Source organism: Rhinatrema bivittatum, chromosome 3 (assembly GCF_901001135.1).
Source record: "Rhinatrema bivittatum chromosome 3, aRhiBiv1.1, whole genome shotgun sequence".
NCBI lineage: Eukaryota > Metazoa > Chordata > Amphibia > Gymnophiona > Rhinatrematidae > Rhinatrema > Rhinatrema bivittatum.
In genome coordinates, this window is record NC_042617.1 from 136,654,218 (window position 1) to 136,672,558 (window position 18,341).

Consider the following 18,341-nt stretch of genomic DNA (forward strand, 5'->3'; position numbering starts at 1 on the left):
CTGCCGTTTGGGCTCGCGACAGCCCCATATGTCTTCACGAAATGCCTAGCTGTGGTGGCGGCACACCTTTGCAGATTGGGAGTTTGTTTTCCCATATCTGGACAATTGGCTGGTCAAGAGCACCTCTCGGGAGGGGCCAATGAGTCCAGGTTCTCAATCATCCAGGTGCTGGAGACACTAGAGTTCATTGTCAACTACTCCGAATCTCATCTCAGCCCATCACCACAATTTGGCTTTGTTGGAGCCCTGCTAGACAAGGATCAGGTGAAGACCTTCCTGCCCTAGCAATGGGCCATCACCTGATGACCATTGCGGTAGGGATTCAACAGAGCCAGCAGGTGACAGTATGGCACAGGTTGAGGCGGTTGGGCCATATGGCTGCTACAGTACTCATCATACCCTTGGCACGTTTGCACATGCAATGGGCCTTGAGGTCACAGTGGCGACAAGCCACTTAAGACCTCCAAGATTGCACCTGAGTCACATTGTTCCTCCAGGACTCTTTATCCCGGTGGCAGGAAATTTCGAATTTGGAAAAGGGAGTGTTCTTCAAATTGTCCTAACCACGGATGTGTCCATTCTATGTTGGGAAGCTTATGTAGAGGGACTCTGCACCAAGGGTCTGTGGTCTGTCAAATCAATTTCCTGGAGCTCCGGGCGATCAGGTACGCACTGTGAGTTTTTAGAGATCGGCCATCTAACAAAATTGTTCTGATACAGACTGACAACCAAATGGCAATGTGGTATGTCAAAAAAACAGGGAGGTACAGGATTGTGCTTACTGTGTTGGAAAGCAGTCCAGATCTGGTATTGGGCCCTCTCCCTCGGGATAGTGCTCATGGCCATGTAACTGGCCAAAATGGAGACTGTAATAGCAGAAAGACTGACTTGTGCTTTCAGATCCCTACAAATGGTCTCTGGACCAAGGGGTAGCAAATCAGATCTTCTGCCTCTGGGGAAGTCCAAATATAGATCTCTTCGCAGCACCTTGGAACAGGGAGGCTCCTTATTTCTTCTCACTGTATGGGACACACGGTAAACCAATCTCAGATGCCTTCACCCACCATTGAGGCGAGGGTTTCCTGTATGTGTATCCGCCAGCTCCACTGGTAGTGAAGACTCTCTTGAAGCTTCACAAAGACAAAGGGACTATAATCCTCATAACTCCCTACTGGCCGAGATAGATCTGGTTTCCACTTCTCTGTGAGATGTCCATCCAGAAACCGATCAGGCTGGGGACTTCCCCTGATCTCATCACCCAGGATCTAGGCAGGTTGGACCATCCCAACCTCCAGGCCCTATTGCTCACAGCCTGGATGTTGAGAGATCAATATTGCAACCAGTTGATCTCACTGAGGATGTACCTTGGGTCCTGTTGGCTTCCAGAAAGCTTTCCACTAGAAAGTCCTACAGACTGAAGTGGAGGAGGTTTTCCATGTGATCTGAGCAGAAGGCCATAGATCCTTTCTGCTGCTCCCCACACTTATTGACTACTTTTTATATCTATTGAAAGCTGGTTTGAAGACCAACTCTGTTAGAGTTCATCTGCGTGCGATGGTTGTATATCACCATGGTGTAGATAGTACAACTATCTCTGTACAGACTATAGTTGTATGTTTTATATGGGTCCTGCTTCATTTGAAGCCTCCCCTAAGGCCTTCCGCTGTGTCTTGGGACCTCAACATGGTGTTAGCTCAGCTGATAAAAGCTCCTGTGATCTGAAGTACCTGATTTGAAAGGTCATATTTTTGATGGTGGTCACTTCAGCATGCAGGGTCAGTGAGCTCCAGGCCTTAGTGACTTCCACTTTACACTACATTTTTTCTTTACAGTGTGGTCTTACGTACGCACCCTAAGTTCCTGCCTAAGGTGGTGTTGGACTTCCATCTTAGTAGGTCCATTGTCCTGCTAACATTCTTTCCATGCTCCATTCCCACCAAGGTGAACAAGCCCTGCACAGTTTGGACTGCAAAAGAGCCTTAGCCTTCTATCTCGAGTTGACAGAAGCCCATAGACAGTCCACCCAACTTTTTGTTTCTTTTGATAGGAATAAGTTGGGATTCACTGTTGCCAAATAGACACTTTCTAATTGGCCAGCACACTGCATTTCCTTTTGTTATGTCCAGGCGGGACTGCATCTTGGGTACCATGTCACGGTTCACTTTGTTAGAGCCATGGCAGAATAGGTGGCCCACTTGCAAGCAGTTCCGATGGAGAAGATCTGCAGAGCTGCAATGTGAAGTTATCCCCAACATTCATATCGCATTATTGTTTGGCTAGGGATGGTTGACGCAACAGCAGGTTTGGCCAATCTGTCCTTTGGAATTTGTTTGAAGTGTAGAACCCAAATCTGCTCCCGCCTAGGGCCTGTTGTTTTTATTCAGGCTGCCCCCTCCCGTTACTTACAAAAGGGTTATTGTGCCCATTGGCACTTGTTGGTGTTTATTGGTCCTCTTATGTTTGGAGGCAACTTGTAGCAGGGATTCACCCATGTGTGAGAACTGCCATCTTGCTTGTCCTCTGAGAAAGCAGAATTATTCACCTGTAACAGATGTTCTCCGAGGGCAAGCAGGATGTCAGTCCTCACAAAACCCACCAGCTATCTTGCAGAGTTGGGGATCCAATCTGTGGATTTTTTCATTTTATTTTATTCTTCTGAATTCTGAAAAGAGTGAGAGGACCATGCATGCACATGTGGTATATTGCATGCTCAATGAAGCTCAGTCAGAGTTCTAGAAACTTTGACATGTTTTCCATGCCAGGCTCCATCTGATGATGTCATCCCTGTGTGAGGACTTGACATCCTGCTGTCCTTGGGAAAACACCTGTTATAGGTAAGCAACTCTGCTGTATACAGATTAGATGAGACTATAGATCAACTGTCCCCTTCATCTTCTGGAGGCCCAAGGACTCTTAGTGCAGGTTCCATGGAAGATCCTTCTCCATTTTATCTTGTGTCTTGGCTCTTCAATGGTTATGCCTTTAAGGAAGAAGGATTACTCTTTCTTGGTAATTTCTACTTTATTGAAGCCTATAGGATTTCAAGTTCTCTGGTTTATCTTTATTTGGTGTCTCTCTCAGGATTGCTGCAGGGAATGGTCAGTTTCTCTTTGGCGGTTGCATATTTTAGCCTTTCTCCAGTTAAACTTACGGCAGGGACTATCCTTGGATTCTTTGGAACTCCAGGTAGTGAATATCTCCTGTTTCAGGGGTAGGATACATGGGATTTTGGTAACTTCCTATCCAGTTGTGTCCCACTTCTTTTGCAGCGTGAAGAGGCTGCAACCTCCATTTAGGCTAGCAGCTCCTCCATTTTGTTCGTGAAAACATTGGTGGCCTTACCTTTTTGAACCTTTGAAACATGCTTCACTTGAAATTGTTTTTTGCGATGGCAGTCTGTTCGGCTTGACATATTTTCAAGTTTCAGGCTCTTCCCTGAAGGGATTTTTGTTTTTTTGCAGTGGACGTGGTATCTCTTAATACCATGCCTTCCTTTCTTCCAAAGATAATGTCTGTGTTCCTTCTCAATCTATTTCTTTGCCCGCTTTCTCTAGAGATGAGTGTCAGGGCAACAATAAATCTTTGGAATTTTGAATGTCCATTGGGTACATAAGTATTTGGAGCTTTCTAATTCTTTTTGGATACCAGAGTTTGTCTTGTTTGGAGGGCCACATAAAGGGACTAGTGTGGCAGGGTTCATGGAAAGAAAATTAACAGTAAAAATTCTTGTGCACCAAAAATTGTTAAAATTATACACTGAAAACTCACAATTATGCAAAAGAAAAAGTTGTATTTTTTTGCACAATAGATTAAACAGAACAGTAAAATACTGTTTGAACAAACTCTCTTACAAACATATGCAAATACTTTTATATTGAACAAATATGAGAACATTTTATTTCTGGAAAGACACCAGGCCACTTTGGCTGTTCATCTCTTACACGAGCTTGCTAAAATCTGTCATGAGCATCTGCTGTGAGAATTCTGCATTCAACATGGTGGCAATGGGGCAGACGAGCACCAGTTCTCCCTGCTCCTGATCATGCTCCCTCTCCCCCTGTCTGCCCAGCACCAGTTTTTCTTTGCCTCCCTACCACTGCCCAGCAGCACATCAGTCACCCATTCCCATCCGCAATAACAGCAACAGCAGCTTCCAACCCCCCACCAAAGTAAAAGAAAACTGTGTTGTGCAGTGTCCTTCCAGCTCAGAGCTTCTGCTCTCTCCTACCTCCTCTCTTTTTAGGCTGATCATGTCCACACTCATGGGCTAGACTTGCCACTGCCGCCTCCTTATTCCCTTGCCTTCTCTCACTGTGGTGGTGCTCAGCAACTTCATTGGCTAATTTCTAGCTGTGGTAGGGCACTCCAACTTCACAGCAGACTAACATCTAGTGGCAGCACTCAAGCCAGGTGCTCTTCATGTAGCGCCACCATGAGCCTCCTGCACCTCTTTGCAGACTGTTTTCTGCATCTGCGCTATTACCGCCACTACTCTGTCTTCTGCCCCATGTGATAATCTTTGGCTACTGATGTAAGCCAATCGAGAATAGTGCTGGGATGAAGGTGTTGACACCTCATATTTGTTTTATTCCCTTTTTGTAACGGATCGCTTGGCAAAAAATAGAATCTGTTGGTCTTAAGGGCAGTCTGTATTCATTCTGGAGCTTATAAAATCATGCTTTTTTATTGTCAGCTTGCTCATCAGCAGCATTAGTAGTCATTGTCTCAACTCCAGTTAGTTGTCAGTGGATGCTGCAGCAATTTGGAGATTTTTAATCTCCCCTACCTTATTTTTCCACTGCTTGTTTCCTGTTTTAAAAATAGCTTGTTTCCTTTTTTAAAAACAGCCAACATGTTTCTGAAATGAATGTAGTCAAACTTTACTAAATCTGGGTCACTGAGAAAAAAAATGATGCTTAAATTGTTGATTGGCTTTAGCTTTCAAGATATGCTACTGGGTCAGTATATACGGCCTTTGACTTGGGAATTGCGGAGGATAAGTGAGTTAAGGGAAAGGATCTCAAATTAAACCAGAAATGACTAACATTTTTGACTGAATTTATGAATGAATGAATCTATGACTGGGTTTGCATGTCAAGGAAAAGACAATGTGGAAAGCCTTCCAGTTAGTGGTAACAAATTTTCTTGAAAACAACAAGGCAGACAAATACCAGGAGTTGGTAGAAAACCTTCTCAAGGCATACAAAAGCCTTGGCTGCAACATGACGATAAAGATGCATATTTTTCGCATTTATCTAGATATTTTTCCACTAAACTGCAAAGCAGTGGGCAATGAGCATGGTGAGTGATTTCATCAGGACATTGCAGCATTAGAAAAACGGTACCAAGGCAACTGGAACCCAGCAGTGCTTGCAAACTGTTTCTGTGTGGTGACAAGAGATGTTCCATTTAATGAATGCAAGAGACAAGCCAAGAAAAGCAGAGTAGCCATTGAATAGTTACTAAACAATGCACATTTTTTTTCTATAATCCTTTTGCTGATTTAATTTTTAAAGTGTTACATAAACAGGACAAGTAAAACATGCAATTATCAATACACAAAAAGACCTAAGTCTACAATTTGATTAAAATTCTACCATCTATGCATAGAAACAGCCAATCAGCTGGTTTAATTGTCATATTTGAATTCAGCACATTAACATCCATTAATAAATGACACATTTTCATCACTGAATCAGACTTCTAAAAATTTGATTACCAGTGTAGTTAAAGCCCGTTTTTTTCAGCAGGCCTGTGGTCACTAAAAGAGAAATTGTAAGTTTTGCAGGCATGTAATCTTGTTTTTTAATTTTATATTTAAATTGTCATGTTTTGTTCTTGCTTTATTATGGATGTTTATGGTATGCCACAGGGAGCAAGTATTTAGGACCTGTGGGTTAAAATTCTTAAAATAATTGTGATTCAGTCTTACAAATTTTCTGATATTTCTGGCAGGGAATTGAAGATTATAATGGTGATATGGACTTCAAAATGGCTGGCACTAACAAAGGAATAACTGCTTTACAGGTATATTTTGCATTGTTAGAGTTCATTATTACTGAAAGGTCACTGAAATGTATTTCTTATTTTTTGGCCTGCACTTTCCTCATTCTTTGGGCTTGCTGTCCCTATTAGAGCAATAATTCTATTTACTTTCGGCAACTATCCAAGGATTCCCCCCAACACACTTTTATTCTACCTCCTCCCCTACCTTCTAACCTTATAATTTCAACATCTCTCCTCTTACCTGAGAGATCTGAACTGTGGTTCTCCCTGGAACCCAGCAAAAATGTGCTCTTGAGCCAGCCTGCAGGTGTTGCTGCTGCACAATGTCTGAAATTCTTATCAGGGGGCTGTTGGTTCTGCCTCTGAAGTGTCCACTGTCTGGCCTGAAAAACAGGTGCCAGGTCCAGGAATTTATTCTTGGTATATTAATTTTTTTGTTTGTTTTTGTTTTGTGGTTTTTGCTAGGCAGACATTAAAATACCAGGACTACCTCTGAAAATTGTAATGGAAGCCGTTCAGCAAGCCACAGGTACACACATTATGTGATAAGTTCTGTTTTAGTCTTAATTCTGAAGTATTTTGGTGTGAAGAAATGTTTAGTTTTAAATTGGCTTAGTTCCTCTTCATATGCCAAATCAGTGCAGACAAGTGGGTTTTGCATCCCTACCAGCAGAGAAGTAAACAATTTTTCAGGCACTGCTGCTTAACTGGAAGTGTCTCCTGCAGTTCCTCAGTATTTCTCTCTCCAGCAGATGGTAGCAGTGCAAACCTGCAGTCTGACCCCAAAAAAAAAGGAAAATAAGAGGATAAAGAAAGAGAAGAAGTTAGGAAAGATTAGAGGAGATGCTCCCTGAGGTTAAGTTCCTTCCTGGGCCATCCCTCAAGTCAAGCTGGGCAAGTGGGGGGTTGGAAATCCCTGTTCGGCTTTAGCCCGCAGCATCCAGGGGTTGGAAAACCAAAGATCCTGGTGTCCTCTTTGCCCTGAGGTCTTCTTCCCCAAGTCTTCAGCCAGCAACAGGAAAATAAATCTTTTCTTCTGTTTGTTTTTGCATGGCTATGTCTTTATAAAAAAATTAAAACATTGTACAGCATAAGTCCGGTTGGCATAAGGCATTTGAGGCTGTTGTACAGGGGATATGATATCGTGAGTGGTCCTTAGTGAATCTAGGTGAGGCATTGGAAGTTTGATGCGGCAATCAGGCAGACCACATCGCATGTGCTCTGCAATGGTGCCGACTTTGGAGTGCTTCAAGTTCTGTCTGAGCTGTGGTGTCTGCCACTTGCAGCTTAATTCGGCCGTGTTTTGCTGAAAATTTGCCATGGGATGAGAGGGACCTTCCACAGACCAACATCCAACAGGAGAGCTACCCGATCTCAGGGCCCAGTCAGAGAGGCTTCCGGGGGGAAATTTTGTTGCAGCAGGCAAGAGTGCTGCATGTGGCAGGAAGCAGGCGCTTTCTCATGAGGCTAGAGATTCCCCGCCCCCTTTGTCTCCAGCAGTGCAGGCCAGGGTTGAGGATCAGGGGGAGGAAGGATGAGGACATCATCCGATGGAGCCCGGCACAGAAAGCATTTCTCAAAGTTTCTAGAAACTTTGACTTGCAAGACTGAGCATGCTCAGCCTACTGCTATCCACGTGTCCACGTAAGGTCTCCCTACAGTCTCCTCTTTTCCGCGGTGCAGTTGCCTTGTGGTTGTGGAGCTTCAATCTCCTTTGAATTTTTTTTCGATTCTTGTGTCTTTTTCCTTGTCAGTTCCCCTTTCGCGGTCAGTGCCCTTCCGTTGCGGTTCATACCCTTTTTCGGCCATTTCTTTGTAGTTCGCGGTCAATTCCCGACTATCCGCACCATGGTGCCCATCGACCACATGCCAGCCCTTTTTTCTATAGCATCATCCGGTTTTTACTGTGCCCTCAATGCCCGCGGACCATGTCCATCACGGATCCGCACGAGGTCTGTATCCTCTGCCTGGGGGCCTCACATGACGTCCGTGGGTTCAGTTTGTGTGACCAAATGACACCCAAAGGGCGTCGGGCACATCTAGATAAAAAGGAGAAGCTCTTCAGGACCCTGAAATCTTCCACTCCCACTTCAGTATCCTCGACACCCAAGGATCACGCAGAACAGTCTCCATCTCTTCCCCTTGTGATCCCACTTTCCAGCACCCCTAAGGATCGGGGAGAAGGAGATTGATCCTCTGTGATCTCTCCACTCCCCCAGACTTCAGGTTCATTGACATCCTCGGCACCAGGGAAAGACCGGGCCAAGCACCGGAACTCTAGAAAGCACTGACACCGGTCACTGTCTCAACATGGTTCCGGAGCGACATTGGTGGCTGCTAAGCCATCATTGAAGCGGCACCGGCCACTGGAGGCCCCATTCTCCATTGCCCTTGGTAGCTCGAGGCGTTCCCACCGACTCGGGTGCAGGGCGCCGTGCCACCTCGAGAACCCAAGGGTGTGCCAGCAACACTTCGTCCCTCTCCATCAGTCCTGAACACTCAGGACTTCCAGGAGGAGTTGGACCACAGGGTGCAGTCGGCGGTTCTCCAAGCACTTCAAAGCATTGAGCTGCCGGCACCACTGGCCCCCACCGGTGCCCGAGCCTCCGACATCGATACCCACACCCCTGCTGGAGTGTCTGGACGTCCTTGGTGCCCTACCAATGCATCCGGTGCCCGAGAGGCCTTTGATGCCTCCCCAGCTATCGACGCCCTCTACCAGAGTGATCCCGATCTTCAGGTCCGCCGAGGAGGATGAGGCCTCGGGGACTGGGCAACCTCACGTCGTGGGTTCATCCCGGCTTGCCACGGCAGATACCCCCCTCTGCTGGGGGTTCTATCGGTGCCCCCACAGCCTCCAGTGTCCTTGAGGCCTAGGCCAGCTGTCCCTCATGGCCCCCGCCCTCTGTGCCCGGACCCAAGTGAGGAGGAGGGTCCTTATGACCCGTGGGGTGATGACTCTACGGACTCATCCTCTGAGTTCTCCGATAACCCCCTCTCAGAACCTTCCCCTCCGGAGGAGCAGCATCGATCTCCGCCCAAAGACCTGTCATTTGCGAGCTTTGTAAGGGCAATGGCAGAAGCCATCCCCTTCCAGCTCCTTTCTGAGGAGGATACACATCATAAGATGCTGGAGGTTCTCCAGTTCATCGATGCTCCCAAAGAAATTGTGGCAGTGCCTATCCATAGCGTTTTTAAGGAGCTCCTCCGTATGTGGGAACACCTGGTCTCTGTGAGATTCCCCTCCCCCTTTGTCTCCAGCAGTGCAGGCCAGGGTTGAGTATCAGGGGGAGGAAGGTCTGGAGGCACTAGATTGTGGGGGCAGTGATGTGGAGGAATTTCATTGATTTTGTTTTATTTCTGCACAAGGCCTATCTGGCCAAGAAAGCTGTAAGGGGGTAAATGGCCCCTGAGTCAGACATCGCAGCGGAACCCAAAGAGAAAGGGTCCCTGGCCAGGGGTTCAGCAGAGCTGCTCCATCGGTTGGTTCTTAGCCATCCTACTGGGAATGTTGAATCGGATGATTCTGATGGATGAATCAGGTGGTGATCCTGGGGATGATCCAACTAATGACCGGTCAGGGAAGAACCCAGATGGAATCAGAGATTTTTCTGAACCCAAGGCGATTGCGGAGGGGGATGACCTGCGAATGGTCCAACTGTTCCGTAAAGAGAAGTTGAGACCTCTTATTTCCCATGTCCTCAAGGAACTGAATATTAAGGTGCTGTCGAAGGAATCTGATAATGGAGTTGACTCTATTCTGCAAGGCCTTCGAGGTCCTGTGAAGGCTTTTCTGCTCCCCAGTTCATCAGTTGCTCACTCTTTCAAAAAGTACAAAGTCCAGGGGACACACAATGAAGTTACTGGGTAATACATTTAAAACTAATCAGAGAAAATATTTTTTTACTCAATGCATAATTAAGCTCTGGAATTTGATGCCAAGGATATGGTAAAAGCAATTAGTATAGCTGCATTTAAAAAAGGTTTGGACAAGCTCCTGGAGGAAAAGTCCATTAACAATTAAGATAGATTTGCAGAAATCCAGTGCTTGTTCTTGGGATGAGTAGCTTGGGATCTATCTACCCCATGGATCCTGCCAGATACTTGTGACCTGGCTTGGCCATCGTTGGAAACAGGATACTGGGCTTGATGGACCCTTGGTCTTATCCAGTATGGCAAGTCTTATGTTCTTATGTGCTAAGAAGGTTAAGAAGCTAGTGAGCTGGGAGTGGGATGCTCCGGAAGCAGGTTTAAAGGTGGCCAGGGCAATGGCAAAGTTATATCCTTTAACAGAGGATATTTTGCAGCTTTTGGTGCAGCCTAAGGTAGATGCTTCGGTGTCGGCGGTCACCATAAAGACAACCTTCCCAGTCGCGGGGTTGGCTATGCTCAAAGATGCTCAGGATCGCAAACTGGAAATCCAGTTGAAGAGGATGTTTAAGGTTTCTGCCTTAAGCCTTCTTGCAGCAATCTGTGGTAGTCTGATGCAAAGGGCATGTTTATACTGGGTATAGAAAGCCCAGGAGAAGACTCTGGCTTCCACTGACTATTCTAAGCAGGTGGACCAGTTGGAAGCTGAGGTTGCATATGTGGCCGATGTTCTGTATGATTTGATCCAGACTTCAGCCAGGAGTATGGTATCAGCAGTGTCAGTATGCCAACTGCTGTGGTTACGGAATTGGTTGGAGTATATGTGGTCCAAGGCTCAGCTCTGCAATCTTCCCTTTAAAAAAAAAAGCTGCTATTTGGAGAGGACCTAGAGCAGTTAATTGAAGCAGTTGGGGGAGTTGAAGGGGAAACAAGCTGCTGGAGGATAAGAGGAGCAACAGGAAGACTTTTCCAGCTAGCTCACATTTCTGGGGTATAAGACGTTTTCATCCCAACAACAGTTCTTGAACAACATTGCAGAAGGCAAGGATCTGTAAGGGGGCAATCCTTTTGGGGTTCCCGAAGACCTTCCAGAGATAGCTCTGGTCAAGCTACTGGAAGTAGTAAATCCTCGCAATGAAGCCAGATCGGTCCACTCTCTCTAGGAAGCGGTTGGAGGATGCTTTACACAATTTTATAGTGAGTGGACCCAGGATCACCTCGGACTAGTGGGTTCTAGAGGTGATAAGAGACGGCAACAATTTAGAATTTTCTCACCTCGTCAGGGGAATCCTTCATGATGTCTCATTGCACATCCCGCAGCAAGTGAGAGGCAGTCCTGGATACGTTGCTTCGCCTTTAGAGGTTAGGCGTAATCATTCTGGTACCGGCAAAGGAACAGAGTCAAAGGAGGTACTCAGTTTATGTCATAGTTCCCAAGAAGGAGGGGACTTCTCTGCCCAATCCTCTACCTGCAGAAAGTCAATGCGATACTGCAGTTTCCACGGTTTCATATGAAGACGTTTGGAACAATGATAGTGGCGGTTTGTCGGGGAATTTCTAACCTCATTGGATTTAACGGAGGCCTGTCTTCACATCCCCATATGCTTCCAGCATTAGAGATTTCTTTGTTCATGGTGCTGGGGCAGCATTTCCAGTTTCGGGCTCTGCCTTTTGGGTTAGATATAGCTCTGCAAACTTTCACAAAGGTGATGGTCGTGATGGCGGCTGTGCTGCGAAAGGAAGGGGTTCTGGTTCACGCTTATCTGGATGACTGGCTTATCCAGGCGAAGTTGGAAGTCGAATGTTGCCGGTTGGTTCAAAGGGTGCTGGAAATGTTACGTTCTCTGGGCTGGGTTGTGAACTTAGTAAAGAGTCACCTGGCTCCAAGCCAGTTGGAGTATTTGGGGGCGAGATTTGACATCCGACTGGGCGCAATGTGTTTCTTATCTCAGAGGATTCTGAAGTTGCAGTTGCAGGTAGTCCAACTATTACATATGCCGGTGCCCAGGGCCTAGGATTACCTGCAGGTTCTGAGTTCTATGGTGTCTCTACTAGATTTGGTGCCATGGCCCTTTGCTCACATGCGTCCACTTCAGAAAGCACTTCTATCCCATTGGGATCTGTTGTCTGAGGAGTTTCATTGGCCCTTGCCACTGCAGGGGAATTTAGATCCTGTCTCTCGAGGTAGCTGTCGCGACCCAATTTGGAGAAGCGGATGGATCTGGAGGTTCCAGACTGGGTCGTGGGGACCACAGATGCCAGCTTCAGAGGTTGGGGGGGTGGTCTGTCAGGGGCGGATGGCCCAGCGACTGTGGTCGCCAGTGGAGGTGTCCTGGTCTATCAATTGTTTGCAAATGAGAGCAGTTCGCAGAGCTTTGAGGGTGTTCCTTCCTCAGGTTTGGGACAAATGGTGAGAGTGTTCTCAGACAATGCAACAAGGTGGCATATATCAGACAAGATGGGACGAAGAGTCTAGGAGTGGCTCTGGAGGCCCAGGAATTATTTGTCTGGGCAGAGCAGTACCTGCAAGGGATTGCGGCATCACATGTTACAGGAGTAGATAATGTACAGTTGGATTTTCAGCAGACAGCAGTTGGACCCAGGGTAATGGGAGTTGTCGACGAAGGCCTTGGACCTCATCCCAGCCCAGATGGGGTGACCTCCCCAACTGGATTTGATGGCGTCGCAAAGCAATGCCAAAGCAACAAGGTTCTTCAGTCACAGAAGAGAGTCTGGAACCAAAGGAATCAACACTCTAGTTCTTCAGTGGCCAACAGGGATTCTGCTATTCATGTTTGTTCCATGGCCTCTTTTAGGTTAAGAGTTACGGCGCACAGAGCAACATCCAGGCAGGGAGGTGGTGCTGGTGGTGCCGGAGTGACCATGGCATCTGTGGTTTGCGGATCTGATTTATCTTGCCTTGGTCGGGCCCATCAGGTTGGTTCATCTTCAAGGTCTGCTCAGACAAGAAGCTATCTTCTTGGATCAGGTGGTTTGCTTTTGTCTCATGGCTTGATATTTGAGAGTATACATTTGAGATCAAAAGGGTACGCTGAGTCGGTTATTGCTAGGTTGCTTCAGGCACGGAGACCTGCCACGTCGCTGACATGTCAGGGTGTGGAGTATGTTTGAGTCTTAATGTGTAAGAGGAGGGCCTGGATGCACTACGGATGTATACATCGCACATCCTGGCCTTTTTACACCAGGGCTTGACTAAAGGCCTTGTCTATAATTCGCTTTGAGTACAGGTGGCAGCCTTGGGATATTTTCGTGGGAAGTTGCAAGGGTGGCCATTGTCTTCTCATCTGGATATCATACAGTTTCTCAAGGGAGCCAAGTATCTACGACCCCCAGTGCAAAAGATGTGTCCTTCTTGGAACTTAAATTTAGTGTGTTGAGATATTTGTGGTCCTCCATTGGAGTCTTTGTGGAGGGCGCCTTTGAAGAACCTCACTTTGAAAGCGGTTTTTCTGGTAGCGATTTGTTCGGCCAGAAGGATTTCAGAGCTTCAGGCTTTGTCCTGTAGAGAACCGTTCCTGAAGATTTCGGATTACGGTGTGCCTTTGCAGACGATACCCTCGTTTTTGCCAAAGGTGTTTAGTCATCCCACTTCAGACGGTAGAGCTTCCGGCTTTTCCAAGTTTGGCTGGGGAGGGATATCATGTGAGGGAACTGCACTTCCTGGATGTTCATTGGACTCTGTTGCGGTATGTTAAGTTCACTAATAGCTTCCAGTAGTCAGATCATCTCTGTCTTGTTCAGAGGTGCAGAGAAAGCAACTAAGGTTCTAAAGCTGCTATTGCTTATTTATTTATTTTTATTTTATCTAAGCATTTTTATATACCGACAGTCGTTGTGAACATCTCATCGGTTTACATAAAACAGAATACAGCAACAGGCTTTACAATAAACTGGGAACTGGCAAATATAAGCTGTAAGGGGGAAAGGGGAAACTTGTACAGGGAACATAAATTTGAGAGGGAAGTGAATGACCTGAATAATAAATTACAAAAGTAGCATATGTACATTGGAGGATAAAAAAAATGGGGGAAACTTGTACAGGGAACATAGAATTAAGAGGCAAGCAAATGACCTGAGAAATGATTTACAAGAGAAGTAGTTTATGTACATTGGAGGCTACAAGTAACATTCAACGTGTATCACTTATGGCGTGATAGGTTAATTACAGGCAAAATCATTGGAGAAGGTGTATTTCTATATGAGAGGACAGGAAAATTAGAGGCTATGTGAAGAGCAGAGAAATACTGTCGGGGGGGTAAATAGAGGGAGGAGAAGTGAGGTAGGGGGGATGGGGCGGGGGGAGGACTGCAGAGTGCAGAAAGAAGCTAGAGAGAGAGGGTGCAGTGACAGAGCAAGAGGGTGCCGAGAATAGGGGGAATGGCTGAAGTAATTAAAATGTAAGCCTGCTTGAATAGCCAGGTCTTAAGGTTCTGTTTAAATTTATTTGGGCACGAATCTTGGCAGAGATTAGAGGGCATGTTATTCCATAGAGCAGGACCTGCTATGGAAAATACACGTTCATTAGTGGCAATAAGTTTAGAAAGTTTGGGTGAAGGTGTGTGTATTGTTGCCAGATATTGGTTTCTGGTGGGTCTGGAGGGGGGTACGACATATGAGGTGCTCTCTGAACCAGTGCATATTATGGTTGTGAAGTGATTTGTGGATGAGAGTAAGAGACTTGTATATGATCCGGGATGTGATAGGTAGCCAATGCAAATGCTTGAGGACGGGCTAATATGATCATTTCTGTGGGCATTGGTAGGATACAGACAGTAGCATTTTGGAGCAATTGGAGGGGTTGTATTGAGTTTTTGGGGAAGCCTAGGAGCATGGCATTGCAGTAATCAATTTTTGACAGAATGATGGATTGAAGTATTGTGCGAAAGTCATTGGGGTGTAGAAGGGTTTTAAGTTTTTTTTTAACGTGTGTAGTTTGAAGAAATAGTCTTTTAACGTGGCATTGATGAACTTTTTTAGGTTAAATTGATTGTCAAGGGCCGAGGCTACGTACATGTTGCGAAATGGTGATGTCGGAGGGTGGTATGTTGAGCAGCAGGGGGTTAAAGTTAACGTTGTGGGGTGAGATGAGTAAAAGCTCAGTTTGTTTGAAGGAGACTGTTATTTCGGCCTATCTCTGTAAGGATTTGAACAGTCCTGGAGGGGTTACGGGCATATTCAATTAGAGTGCATGCAATCTCCTGGGCAGAGTATTAGTTGGTGTCACTACAGAAGATTTGTAGAGCGGACCACATGGTCGTCCCTTCACACTTTCATCAGACATTATCGGTTAGATGTGTAGGTGCCAGAGGAGGCGAGTTTCGGTGAGAGTGTTCTGTGAGTGGGTCTTTCGGGTTCCTGCCCAGTGTAGGGGAGCTTGGGTACATCCCACTTGTCTGGACTGATCTGGGGTATGAACATGAAAGGAAAATTGGTTCTTACCTACTAATTTTCATTCCTTAAATACCCCAGATCAGTCCAGAGACCCACCCCCTGAATTCCAAAAGACTACTGTTGGAGTTATTTCCTTGGAGCAGATCTTAGTTTTGTATATAGTTGGAACCTTTGGCCCTAAAGGGTTTTTTTTTCTGTGTCTTTGGATGTGAGGTCTCCAGTTCAGGGGGCTCCAACCCTTTTTTCTATGTTTGCCCTAGGAGGAGAAGTTGTTACTTGAGTTGATTTGTGGCTGTACATTGGCTTGGGTACACGTCAATACTGAGAGACTGCAGGTGATATTCTCAGTTAAGTAGCAGTGCCTGAAAAGATTTAGTTCTCTGCCTCTATCTGCTGGTAGGGATGCAAGACAGACTTGTCTGGACTGATCTGAGGTATTTTAGGAACAAAAATTAACAGGTAAGAACCAATTTTCCTTTATACAATACAATAGCATGTTTACAAAGGAGATCATGTGCATAGTAACAGGCATGGTCAGGACTAGTAAGATGGGAATGACTAATCTTTTATTTACAATCATGGTGCAGTGCCAAATATTTGCAGTCTAAAGTAGCCAAAACAACTATATCTCATCAGGAACTGGCTCAGCAAAATGGGCTGAAATTATTACAGTTTCCATATTTTTCTTGCCTCAGCACTCAGAAAAATGAAAGAACAGCAGAGGATTCAAGGAGACAAAATATATTTACATTCATATTCTGAAATTACAATTTGTTTATAACTAATTTTTAATTTTCAAATAGATCATAAGTATACACAAGATATGCTTTCATCTTCACAGCATGAGAGAGAGCTATAAATATCATGTTATGAGATTGAAAGAGGATGGACTGGGGAATAGCATAAGGAGATATTTCTTCACAGAAGGGATAGTGTCTAGATGGAACAGGTTCCCAGTGGAGGTGATGGAGGCAAAACCATAAGAGAATTGAAAAGGTATGGAATAGTCACAAGATAATTGTTGGTTGTGAGGAGCTTACAGTAAATCCTACAGTAAAATCTGTTCACATCAGACTAGGAAAGGAAAATGGGCAGACAAGATGAGCCTTGCAGTCTTTAGCTGTTGACATATTCAACATTTTAACATTTGTGTTGGGCAAATGGAGTCAAAGCTGTTTCACAAAATTAGCAGACAATTCACCTTCCATAGTTTTTGGTATCCAATTATGCATATTGTTTGGTCTTCAGCAGTTCCCAAGGTCATCACATCTGTGAGCAGCTTTGTCTGTCTCAACGATCAGTTACAGTATTAGACTACAAGCTACACAGAGTTTTTTGACATAAATCAGGAAAAAGTATATGGAGCCGTGTCTGTGCAAAGTTATAGCCTCTTCAGCTACACCTTTTCCCTCCTATTCTTTCTGTAATTATCTCTCAAGCTCTTGTTGCTGATGGGATGGGCTCCATCAGCTGTCCAGGCTTTTCTCTTAGTCTTCAGTGGCTGGCAGGATGAGCTCTGCCAGCTGTTTAAGGCCTTGCCCAACAGTGGCTGATGGAATGGACTCTTAACATCCTCATGTAGGTACCATATAACCATAAGATGCAGAACAATTTTAAACCTTCCCCCCTCACACACCTAAAAATTGAATCTTATTTTCTGATAAATACAGTAACTTTTTACTTTTTGTGCTCTTCCAAGTTTCCAGCTTGCTTTCTCACTTCTGTCAGCAGAATTTTAATCTTGCCAACATTTTGTGAGACTCCTGACATAATATAGTCAGTATTTCAATTTTAATGTCTTCCTCCTTAATCCCAGCTGACACCATACATCATATCTTCTAGAGGTAATAATATATGAACGCTGGGTCTTCTAAGACCGCTGGGTCTTAGAAGTGATCAAAGACTGGTATGCACTGGAGTTCTTGTGCCCGGTCCGGGAGGTTTTTGTGGAGTCCCGAGTGGCCTCAAATGTCACGTGAGAGGCAGTCCGGGTGACTCTACAACGACTTCTCGAGCTCAAAGCTATTGTCCCAGTTCCGGAGGCTCAAGGACGAGGTCGGTACTCCGTGTACTTTGTGGTCCCCAAGAAGGAGGGCACGTTTCAGCCCATCCTCGATCTGCAGAAGGTGAACCGTTGCCTTCGGGTTCCTCACTTTTGTATGGAAACCCTGAGGACAGTGATGGCCGCGGTTCGAAAAGGGGAGTTTCTCGCTTCTCTGGACCTCACCGAGGTGTATTTACACATTCCGATCCGGCTGAATCACCAGAGGTTTCTGCGATTCAAGGTCTTGGGACGACACTTCCAATTTCGAGCCCTCCCATTTGGTCTCTCAACAGTTCCTCGCACGTTCACCAAGGTGATGGTGGTGGTGGCGGCCTTCCTTCGTCAGGAGGGAATCTTGGTCCACCCGTACCTGGACGACTGGTTGATTCGCGCGAAGTCTTGTGTGGACTGTGAGAGATCAGTGCACGTGGTGATGTTCACATTGCGATCCCTAGGTTGGGTAATCAATGTGCAGAAGAGTCACTTGGAACCCACTCAGAAGTTGATTTATCTCGGAGCACAATTAGATACCTTGCTGGGCAAAGTGTTTCTAGCAGCAGACCGAATAGGGAAGTTGCAGGAACAAATACATTCCCTTCTTCGAAGGAACAATCCCACGGTGTGGCAACATCTTCAGGTCCTGGGCTCCATGGCTTCAACCTTGGACTTGGTTCCTTGGCGTTCGCGCATTTAAGACTTTTACAGCGTGCGCTTTTGTCTCGCTGGAGCCCAGTGTCTGAGCAATTCCACCTACCAATGCCTCTACTTCTGGAATCCAGAGCCAGTCTGTCATGGTGGCTGTCACTTGACAATCTCTCACGGAGGGTGGATTTGGACACTCCGAATTGGCTGATAATCTCCAACGATGCCAGCCTCTCAGGTTGGGGGGCGGTGTGTGCAGACAGGTCCACAAAGGGCTCTAGTCGGCGATGGAAAGATCCTGGTCCATAAACCAGCTCTAGACCACAGCTGTACATCTGGCCCTGCGGGCGTTTCTTCCCTGGATCCA

At 45.9% G+C, this 18,341-nt stretch overlaps 1 protein-coding gene across 1 annotated transcript in view; it reads left to right on the forward strand.

The window, feature by feature from the left end:
* The window catches only part of PNPT1 (polyribonucleotide nucleotidyltransferase 1), a 217,967-nt gene that overhangs the window by 150,861 nt on the left and 48,765 nt on the right, over positions 1-18,341 (forward strand). Inside the window, exons 20-21 of the mRNA XM_029593742.1 lie at positions 5,956-6,027; positions 6,472-6,535. Of these exons, the coding sequence (XP_029449602.1) occupies positions 5,956-6,027; positions 6,472-6,535 (136 nt within the window). The remainder of the gene's footprint in view (positions 1-5,955; positions 6,028-6,471; positions 6,536-18,341) is intronic.